Genomic DNA, 11600 nt, shown 5'->3' on the forward strand with positions numbered 1-11600 from the left:
TGGCTGATATTGGATCAGGATACTCTTTTGTTGGACCATTTCCACCAACAAAGTGTATACTGCAAATATAACTGTCCTTCGTACAAACGAACGTGTCACCGCGATGACATGCAGTAATCCACCTTTGCCGTCTCTCATTTTGTCTATGTGCGCCAGGGAAATGGAAAAATTTAACTGGATCACCATTTGAATTTCTTTTCCAAGACCGAGGGTATCGGGAATCGTTTCTACAAGTACCATAAGCACATCTTTTTGTCGTAACCATTTTGTTTACAGCGTAACTTATAATAGGGTCCGAACTTTCGGGTGTTTTTTCACCAAAATATGTGACTCGTGGTTCTACCACGTACAATGCGTGGGTGAGAACGGATGTTCTATTCGATTTTCAAATTTTAAAGACTATAGGTCATGGAAAAAACCGGCTACATCGACGGAAACTTGAATTATCGCCTCGAAGTTCGTACACGTACTACACGTGGGTAAAACCAATGTCCGAACTTTGGGGTTTGTTTACATCGGAAGTCACGTGACACTACACGTGAAAGTTAAGCGCTCAGAAGGTCAATTGGTCGATATTTCCACTCGTAAGTGAACTTCTCTCTCTCTAGTATTTCAAAAAGACATTTTATTTCGAGGCATGACTCTACGAAACGCTAACTCTGCTTGAAGTCGCACTAGTTTGCTGAAGAATGCGCAATAAAGCTAAACACGTTAATTGGATGAATTTGGCCACACATGTGGCGTCTTTAATTTGATCCAGGACACTTAATTGTGGTTTACAGGATTACCATTGTTCAGCAAAGGTGGGGCGAAAAAGACGCGCCCACATTACTAAATGTACGCAATTAATCCGATGTCTAGTGACTGGGGATGGGGGGAGCGGGAAAATGTTTTCTTCGCGAGATACCAACGGTACGAGGGCTGCAGAGAAATATCTTTTATCCTCTAGGGAACGTCCCCCTTTATTTCCAGTGGTGATACTTGACACATACCAGGCTTACGGATTAATGCTTGACCGTCATGGCTCGACATAAATAACATTATGCGTGCACAGAATGTTTGGTTTTATATCGAGGCATGACTCTACGAAACGCTTTACTCTGCTTGAAGTCGCACAAGTTTGATGAAGAATGCGCAATAAAGCTAAACACATTAATTGGATGAATTTGATCCAGGACACTTAATTGTGGTTTACAGGATTACCATTGTTCAGCAAAGGTGGGGCGAAAAAGACGCCACATGCCACCGATTGTGGCAGCCCCACCAAGCAAAAGCAGAGTTAGCGTGGCGAAAGAAGTCGGATAACACGAGAATTATGAGAATTATGCTGTGGCTAATAATATATAGAAATTGCTAGCGACAGGCCTGTGTAGTCTTAACAGGCAAGCGTGAAACCGCAGCCCTTGCCTGACCGGCTTCAATAAAAAATCTAAGAGCACGTGCAACGAATTAAAAACCAAAGAAGTTAAAGTACTTAAGGACCTAAGGGAGATAGTAAAGCCGCAGCCCCCGCCTGACCGATGGCACCGTCAGCCGAAGGTTCGGACAAAGTAAACATCGATATTTAAGGGGTAACATAAGGATGAACGGAGGAAAGTGAAGTCGCAGCTCCTGTCTGACCGACTTCAGTAAACCTCCAGTTATGAAATATTACAAATGAGAAAAGCAATATTATAGCAAGTCCTTTATAGTTTTCGATGTACTTTGATATCTGGCTATATACTGCAAAGTTAAAAAGTGGGCCGCAAAGTAGCAGCCCCTGACTGTCCTACTTTAGTGGCCACACGGGAAAGGACAGCAACATAACAGTCCTTGTCTGACCAACGGAGCTGTCAGGACGTACGAAATACAGAAGAAGGACTTTCAAACTTAAGTCAATTGGCATTGATACTTTCAGATCTAAGATAAACCTTAAAGGCGTCGGATTTCCATCGACCAAGAGCCCTAATTTGCGCATCAGAAAAACCCTTGTCGGCAGCGTGACACGCGCCCCCGATGCGAAAACTGTGGTTTTTGTATCGACTAAGGTCTAAACCGCAATATTGGAGACAACGCTGAAGCTCGGTATTAAATTGATAGACAGTAATAGGTGTCTGATCAGAATTACAAAAAAGAGGGCCAGGTCGAGTACCTCGCACCTCGCAGTACTTAAGAAGGCTTTTACCCGGGCAAAAGATGACAGAATCATCCCGAGTAATTAGGATATCAAATGGCCGGTGGTCAGGATTATGTTTATAATCTGATACTGATCTTAGCCGTGCCTGGGTGGCCATCACGCAATAAAATTTGCAGATCTCGCTATTGGACAACTGAACACGCAAAAACGGGTGCTCTTGGTCGAAAGCTCGCCAATTCGGAAAAGTCCATAAAAAGCAGTAAGAAACATGACCGAAAATAGAGTGCGTTGAAAAGCCGAAGAGTTAGTGTATTCGAGGGACCGGACGAGCTCACGCAACACTGGTCTTGTGATGGGCAAACGAATATCTGAATGTCTTTGACGACTTAAGGCTGTCAATAATTTTTGTATCAAAAACGATTTGGTTGGATCACAAAATCCTCCGAGTTTGTGAGCGTAAGAAATGGCAGAAAGATGTAAAGTTATCGTAGAATAAGCCAATTTTCGGAAAGAAAGATATGAAATATAAAGGGGGAGACAGACAGGAGATAATGGCAACGTGGGGTTAGGGGACCCGTAAAATTAGGCATAAAATTGACGGAAGACGGCCCACGAGCGTTGATACGATCTCTGGGCTCCTTTAGTTAATGCTGAGCTCAACAAGCCACTCAAGTTAGAGACCAACTCTTGGGCAGTAGGTTGTCGGGCACTGTAGTTGGATTCTGGTCTACATCCGGTGAGAGTTCCTCGAACTTTGCTACCTGACAACGTGAAATGTAATCGAGGGTGCTAATGGGGTTAACAGTTAACTGACAATTGGCCAAAAAAATAGTAGTTAACTGACATTTAGCCGAAAAATTAGTAGTTAACTGACAATTGGGTACCCCCATTAGCACCCTCGTAATCGGCGCGAGTATTGTAAAACCCGGGAAAGTGTTTTTTGCGTGAAATAAAACATTGTGTCTGAGGCAACTTGGCGCTAAATTCCTGATCAACACCATAACACTCTGATGTTTGGACGTCTGCTTATTGATAATGTCAACAACGGCAGCGTTATCAGTAAAGAATATTACACACTTATCAGCAATTAAATGTCCCCAAATGTGTATCGCGAGGACAATAGGAAATAACTCTAAAACTGCAATGTTATAAGATTTCCACGCAACCGGCCATTCGCCGCCGAACCAGTGCTTACCAAAGACAGCCCCGAAGCCTATTGAGCCCGCTGCATCGGTATAAAGCTCAAGGGTATACGACGTTTCCCATGTATCTTCGAGGAAAAATGATTTACCGTTGAACTCGTCTAAAAACCGCATCCACAATAGGAGATCCTGTTTCGAGTCTTTACATAAACGAATATGGTGGTGTGGCTGTCGGACGCCCTTGGTAAGATCGATCAGGCGACGAAGTAAAGCACGGCCCGGGACAATAACTTGACAAGTGAAATTTAGTAAGCCTTTTAAAGATTGAAGTTCTTTTAGCTTCACTGTGCGACGTTTATAAAAATTGTGCAAGAGCATGCGGCATTTTTTAAGCTTTTCATCAGGTAGACGCGCTTCTCTTCTCACCGAATCAAGGGTAATGCCTGCAAATTGCAATACTGTGTCAGGGCCTACGGTTTTTTCCGGAGCAAGAGGTACTCCTAGATGATGGCATAAAGAAATAAACTTGCCCAAGTCGGCCTCGCTCCGGTCTTTGGTTTTAGCAATAAACAAAAAATCGTTTAATATGTGCAAAACAGATGAGGCACCCAGGCGATGAATAGACAACCACTCCAATGCGGTACTAAAAGCTTCAAAAATGTTGCATGAAGAAGAAAGACCCATGGGGAGGCACCGGTCAAAGTAATACAAGTTATCGAACTTCATACCCAGCAAGGAATAGTCGGCAGGATGAATTGGTATAATACGAAAAGCCGACTTGATGTCGGTTTTAGCCACAAAACAACCTTCCCCGGTGGCTTTAATGGCTGTGATCGCATCGCTAACGGATGCGTATTTGACAGAGGAACAATAGTCAGGAATAGCATCATTAACCGAATTTCCTTTGGGATAGGATAAATGATGAATCAAACGAAATTCAGACGGGTCTTTCTTGGGTACAACGCCCAAGGGAGACGTACGAAAGTTCGCAAAAGGGGGAGTTGTAAAAGGACCCACAATTCGGCCTACGTCGCATTCCTAGCGCAATTTCATTCTAGCAATTTCCGGTTGGGCGAGGACACTTTTGAGATTAGGAGATTGAAAAGGAAGCCGATCACCAACAAAATTAACACGAAAGCCACAACGGAAACCATCGACAAGAAAATGCTTTTTGTTTTGCTCATAACAGTGTAAGAGGCATTCAAGCCTGTCCACCCTTACGGGGGTTACTGGCGGGCTGTGAAGGGCCTGATACTTGAGTAGAGTTTCCTTTTGGTTTAACTCCACTATACCGCTGTTGAGGGGTTTGTACTGAGCATTGAATTGCTGGGTGCTTTGCTCCACATTTATAGCAAACGTGTTCGAACTGACACCCTTGGCAGTGTTTTCCGGCATGAAATGTCCAACACGTGCCTCGTGGGAAAAAATTCGAACGAAAACGCTGCCGTGTCGAGGTTTGGGGCTTATTGGGGATCGACTGTGATCTCCGAAAATTAGCTGAGGCCCTCAACCAAAGTTCCCAATGTATTTGATACCATGGATATTTATCGGGTGCAGATTGCCTCAGATAACGAAATTGTTCGTCATACCAGAGCCAATCCCCGTTCGACAAAGCAATGTCACGGACTACCTCGCAATACTTCATCAATTGTGGGGTTTCACTCTGGTATCGCTCAGTATAGACCGAGACAAAAATGTTAAACGCCGAAACCCACTGTTGTATGTTGGAAACCTTCTTTGTTGCGTGATACGGCTCAAGGGTCAGCCGCGGCTGCTTTGATAGCCCAGAGGAGGGGGTCATCGATAACGCATACTTATCGATTTCAGGGGTGGATTCTAATAAGGCCCCAAATTCCACATATTCGTTAGCCCAGATTTTAGCTTTAATTTTGGAACCCACCCGGAAACTAAGATTTACTGACACGCTAGTAAAAATTTGTTTAGGTTGCACATTGTCGGGCCCCAGAAGCAGAGAATCATTTCTTGTACCTGCACCTGTGAGGCTACTGACATGGCTGCTCACAGCTGAAGTGACGCTATCTGAAGACAGGTCGGCTTGAGACTGTCCTGCTAATGTGGTTTCAATCGACGTGCTGTCCTCAAACGTGTTTTGTCTCAAGATCTCGGTGAGACTGTCCTTAGATAATGCTGTTTTCACCGCTTCCGAGATGGTCGTCGATATGGTGGCGGAGAGACCGTTTACGTCCAAGGAGACCAAACCGGGGTTGTTATTAGTTTGTTCAGGGAGAGGTGGGGCCGTTGCAGTTAGCTCTGATGTCCGCACTCGCTTAGAACGTGTTTGGCGGCCTGTCCTTGATGGCTGTGCCGTACGCTTCCTAGGAGGCATGACTTATTGATAACAGGTAAAATTAGGTAATTAAATACCATGGAATGCTGTTTGATTTCGAAAGAAAATTGATGAGAAGGAATACGGCGTAAGATGACATGATGAAATTCCATCCTAAATTTTTGGTCACAGTTGAGGTGGGGCAGTTCCACAGGTTTTCCTTAAATCTGGTTTATGAGCAATGATATGTAACCGGATGAAAAAGAGAAAAAGAGAAAAAAGCCAAGTTCCCAAAAACAATGCATTACCGCCTGTGCCGAGTGCATTGGACCACTCGTAAAGAGGCGGTCAAAGAATTGTACACTCATATGGCAGGAGTAAGCATATAATAAATTATCGCCAAAGGCATAAATGCTCGTTGGACGTGCCAACCATGGTTCAGAGGAACCGAACAAGCACAGCCATTGCTCGTGGGAGTAAAACCCAACGGCAAACAACAAACAGGGGCTGTTAAAACAAACAACAACTGACAATTCGGCTTGGCTTAAAACAAAACGGAACTGGCAAATCTTAAGACAGTAAAATAAAAACCATAAAATGCCTGGGCAAGGGGGACAGTATAGATAAGAAGTTGTTTCAAATTTGTTACATGACTTAAATTTGCCCAATGTGCAGCTATAACGATTGTAGGCAACGTAGAACTGCCCCCTCAAACTACGATAGAGCTTGTACTGACCAATGGCGTTTAAATGTATCCCGTCATGGGTCATAAATTTAGTTCTTGCTCTCCAAAACCCTTTATGGCTCCAGAACATTGCATATGGCATGGGCTCTGGCACTACTTTTAAATACCGATTTAAGAGGATTACGTTCTTGTTAAAGGTAGGAGCCCCCATTCGATAAATAGTTTGACAGACACATATACATTTGACTTTAAGCGAATCATGGAGGGACCTGGTAAGGTCTTCAATTGCTGAGCCAACGTTCACCGGAGAAAGATGGCTTAAGTCGTTAGTTCCTAGCTGTAAGATAACTATGTCAGGCTTGAACCGTGCAACCACAGAAAGATCAAATTGAACAGTCTTAAGGACTGTTCTTCCCCCGACCCCGTGCCATTTTAACTCTATGTCTTCGAGAATATTCAAGTTAGCATCGAGAGCAGCATTCCGCCCTAAATATTCGCGTATACGGCGAATAAAGGAATGGCCAAGTATCAAAACACGTGTTGCCGACATATCACCGCTTGGGAAACAGTGTTGTAAACTGAGGGCGAAAGGGCTAATACTTAAACACGGAATGCCGGAATGATGGAATGCCGGAACGCCGGAACGCCGGAATACTTAAACACGGAACGCCGGAATACTTAAACACGGAACGCCGGAATACTTAAACACGGAACGCCGGAATACTTAAACCCGGAACGCCGGAATACTTAAACACGGAACGCCGGAATACTTAAACACGGAACGCCGGAATGAGACAACCACATTTACATTGCTAAGTATCTTTTCTCCATTAGAAATTATTCGTATAAAAATCTTGGAGACACCACTGTCCTGGTACGAGAAATGTCCTCTTCCGGTTGCCGTCCGCGTCTCACAAACGCGCAAGCTAAGCTCCCTGATACTCTGTAACTGAGAACGCAGCAAGCGATACGTATCCCTAGGACACGAGCTCCTGGTAGCCCTAAATAAAACCCAGTAAAAATTGTGACGGTGTTCAGACGAATGGCATGTCTACCGTTACAGATTGAAAACCAAATTTTTTGACAAGTTTTTTGTAGACCTTGTGTTTATTTCTTTCAGGAAAATCTTATGGCACGTTCAACGCAACATAAGAAAGTCATTGTCATGGTATTGGAAAATTGCTAGTGTTAATTATGTTTGCAGTTGAAATAAATAGGCTGAATAATGGAATTAAAAATTTGGTTTATCAACGGAGTTGATAATGTAAATTGACCACCGTACAGAGATTCTAAAAGCTGACGTTTCGAGAGTTAGCCCTTCGTCAGAGCGAATAGAGGGATTATGGGTTACGTGTAGTTTTTATAGTAGAGTAGGAGCTACGCTATTGGTGGTAACATGGCAACGTGAAAAGTAGGAATATATTAGTTAAATGAAAAGCGTTCGTTAATACCGTGAGGATTAAGGGTGCCGATTTGAAAGATGAATTTTTATTCCAGATTCTTGCGGCTTTCCGTCGTACCTAGATGTAGGGAAAGGCCGCAGATAGCCATGTGTTTTTTGGAGTGGTTAGGCAGATTAAAATGGCGAGCGACTGGCTTAGATGCATCCTTGTCATTCTTCTCAACATCGCGAAGGTGTTCGCGGAATCGGTCACCTAGTCGTCTACCTGTCTCACCAATGTATAATTTATTGCATAACGTACAGGTTATGCAATAAATGACATTTGCAGAGGTACATGTGAAACGATCGGTGATCTTAACAGATCGCTTAGGTCCCGATATCTTGCTAGTGTTAACAATGAAAAGACAAGTTTTGCATCGTGAGCGCGCGCATTTGAAAGTGCCTGGTTGCTCGTTGGTTTTGAGCGCGCTTCTAACTAAAAAGTTGCCTACGTTTTTGTCGCGTTTGAATGAAATAAGTGGAGGTTGCGAAAAGATTCTACCAGTCTCGGGATCATTTTGGAGTAATTTAAAATTACTAAGAATGATGCTTTTGACTGCGTGATTATGAGGATGGAAAGTGAGGGTGAATGGAATTCTGTCATTCTTATCTTTCTGTGACGTTTGTAGTGACGACTGTCGATCAAATTGTTGGGCGCGATGATGGCCCGCTTTGACCACAGAGACAGGATAGCCACGTTTTTCGAAGAACTGGCACATCTCCTCTGATTTGCTGGAAAAATCGGAGTCATCACTACATAGACGTCGAAGTCTAAGAAATTGAGAATAAGGAATGGAGTTCTTGACATGTGATGGATGTGACGATGAATACAACAAATAACTGTGTGAATCACTATCCACTTATTTCATTCAAACGCGACAAAAACGTAGGCAACTTTTTAGTTAGAACCGCGCTCAAAACCAACGCGCAACCAGGCACTTTCAAATGCGCGCGCTCACGATGCAAAACTTGTCTTTTTATTGTTAACACTAGCAAGATATCGGGACCTAAGCGATCTGTTAAGATCACCGATCGTTTCACATGTACCTCCGCAAATGTCATTTATTGCATAACCTGTACGTTATGCAATAAATTATACATTGGTGAGACAGGTAGACGACTAGGTGACCGATTCCGCGAACACCTTCGCGATGTTGAGAAGAATGACAAGGATGCATCTAAGCCAGTCGCTCGCCATTTTAATCTGCCTAACCACTCCAAAAAACACATGGCTATCTGCGGCCTTTCCCTACATCTAGGTACGACGGAAAGCCGCAAGAATCTGGAACAAAAATTCATCTTTCAAATCGGCACCCTTAATCCTCACGGTATTAACGAACGCTTTTCATTTAACTAATATATTCCTACTTTTCACGTTGCCATGTTACCACCAATAGCGTAGCTCCTACTCTACTATAAAAACTACACGTAACCCATAATCCCTCTATTCGCTCTGACGAGGGGCTAACGCTCGAAACGTCAGCTTTTAGAATCTCTGTACGGTGGTCAATTTACATTATCAACTCCGTTGATAAACCAAATTTTTGTATACTACTTCCCCACCGACGCAGCACCACAGTTTCTTTAGAAACTACCCCTCCAATCATTTGAATAATGGAATTAATTTGTTTCTGTTAACACAAATACTGCTTCATTGTACCCCCTTGGGACCAACAAGAACAAACTTTAATATTTTCCCATGCACCATTTGGAAATCTATGATAATATTCCCGCCTTTTCAATAATTATGATAATTTATTTATTACTGGACAACCATGGAGCTGCCAAGGTAAAACAGTTGTCATCGTTGATATTGTTGTTCCTGTATGCCATTCAGTCTCTTTACTCAAGGGAAAATAACCACGTTTGCTTTGATTAATCGCCTCTCACTTCTGCCTTCTTAGCCCCAGTCAAAGTCCGGAGAAAAAGAGGTAAGATTCATTTTGCGGTATGATCTAATCACAAGTAGACAACGTGCTATTCTTAATACCTTGAGCTCAGTAAACTTTCAATACCCTCGGTTGAGTCTATTCTAGTGACTTTGCATTCGGTTGCCTATCAATCCTTGGACATTGTGACTAAAAAACGTGTTTTCCTTTATCCTTCGTCCTCAAAACTTCGCAGAATTACTAGAAGAGACGCGACACGAGGCGAGTGCTTACAAATTGTACGCACATTTATTTCGATTGCTGCACAATCTCAATGGCTACAATTACATGACTGGCTGTCTTATAAGTTCTAAAATAATCCAATTTGCAACAACTGTCTTTAAACTCTCCAGCTTGAATCAGTTTCGATGTGATTTTAAAATGCCGTGGTTACTATAATCGCAAATCTTCATACCGTTGTGTTTGTTCCTCGTTTCCTTGGAAATAAATAGTCCAAACGTTCATCGACATATGTCGATGAGAAGTATCGAGGAAGCGTGGTTAGTAATCTGGAGGTTCAAGTCCCACTCTTACCAGTAGCTGGATTTATTCTGGGTACTAGAGGTTGTTCACCTCCTCGGCAGAACCTTTAAGTAGCCATCTGTTCACCGTCCTATGCTGCCAGTTGGCCCTGAAAAGCTCCTACGGGGAGCTCTGGTTGCATGATATAACCCACCAGTTGCGTTACAAACGTTACATATTTTACTTCTTTCAACGTACTTGTGGAAACTATTTCAAGTCATCTGAGCAATGCATAACCTATTTAGACTGTGCTCTGAAAGAATGCGGCAAGAACCGACAGTCACACAGAGGAAGCTAACATTTAAATCAGAAGTGTGAGTATGTTTTACTTTGCAAGAAAACTAGATGGCAATTGCCTCTGGGCAGTGTACAGAATAGGCTCGATTTCCCGCCGCTCACTCGAGTTCGGGTATCCTCCCCGAGAAAAGACGGCTGGACGCGTGAGCGATAGATTGTGTCTGTGACGTAAATTCAAAATATAATTTATGCGAAGTTAATAGTGGCGGGGAAATAGCATTAGATATCCCAAAAACACTGATTTTAAGAAAACAGAAATTACATAACAATGCTTAAAACGTCTATGCGAAGTTTCCAGATGATACGAGCTTGAGTTTGTGGTTAAATGATCGATGTGAGTTTGAATTCAACCGGCGAATCATCGACGAAATCTTCGGCTGCTTTAGCTCTCAGTCGACCTCATCGGCCCCCTCGTTTTGCTAGCAATAAACTCAGCAGTACTTTCAATTGATCTTGACGAATTTTACTTGCTCTTACATTAACGAAGTATGAGGAGAAAATTGCAATAGCAATAGATTTGAAAGCCGTATTTTGACCTTGGCGCCATCTGGAAAATCAGTGAAGTTTGCGAACTCATGCGGTAGAAAACGACACAATTCCCATTCTCCAGCTTCTCGAACGCTTTTCGTTGTCGCAATCTTGAATGTTTCCTACCTTAAAGCACTGTAAACCTCGAACAGGCCGGGTCAAAGAATACCTTCGCAGCCAAAACATATAATTTATGCCAGACGGATTTGTGCCGGCGAGTTTCTGATTGGCGAAGATTAACAATGGCTCACCTCACGCGTCCAGCCGAGATTTCGGGAGTGAGCGCTGGCTCATTTCCCGAAACAGCGGCTTGTAATCGAGCCTATGTACAGAATGGCGGGTAAGGCATTGGGTGGTAGTGTGACAAGTCATTTAGCAGGATTCTTCGTAAGATTTCTTACAATACAGGGCCTATGTTGTCATCTATCACTGCTCCACTGACCAAATACGAATGAACAACGAATTACCTTGGCGGGGGGGGGGGGGGAGGGGGTGGGGACTTGACATATGAACTGGCGGGGATGCTGGTAGGAAATTTTGAATTAAACCCGTAAAGGAGACCAATCCGGGCGTGGCTAACTTAGTGTAGAGAAACATGGATGAGAAATGTTGTGTTAATGCTTTAGCTTGCCTGAAATACAGTTAAAATTAGCA

The 11600-nt window shown here is 43.2% G+C and overlaps 2 protein-coding genes across 4 annotated transcripts in view; both read right to left on the minus strand.

The window, feature by feature from the left end:
* The window catches only part of LOC138026932 (uncharacterized), a 2188-nt gene extending 1708 nt beyond the window's left edge, over positions 1–480 (minus strand). For all 3 annotated transcript variants that reach the window (XM_068874401.1, XM_068874402.1, XM_068874403.1), the window contains exon 1: positions 1–480. This exon is cut by the window's left edge and continues 17 nt beyond it. In XM_068874401.1, the coding sequence (XP_068730502.1) occupies positions 1–265 (265 nt within the window). In that variant the 5' untranslated portion in view covers positions 266–480.
* A 3823-nt stretch (positions 481–4303) lies between these two features.
* LOC138026933 (uncharacterized) lies at positions 4304–5605 on the minus strand. The gene has a single exon (XM_068874404.1). The coding sequence runs from the start codon at positions 5603–5605 to the stop codon at positions 4460–4462; it is 1146 nt and encodes a 381-aa protein (XP_068730505.1). The 3' UTR covers positions 4304–4459.
* Between the last annotated feature and the right edge of the window lie 5995 nt (positions 5606–11600).

This window comes from Montipora capricornis, chromosome 12, assembly GCF_036669925.1.
Source record: "Montipora capricornis isolate CH-2021 chromosome 12, ASM3666992v2, whole genome shotgun sequence".
Lineage (NCBI taxonomy): Eukaryota > Metazoa > Cnidaria > Anthozoa > Scleractinia > Acroporidae > Montipora > Montipora capricornis.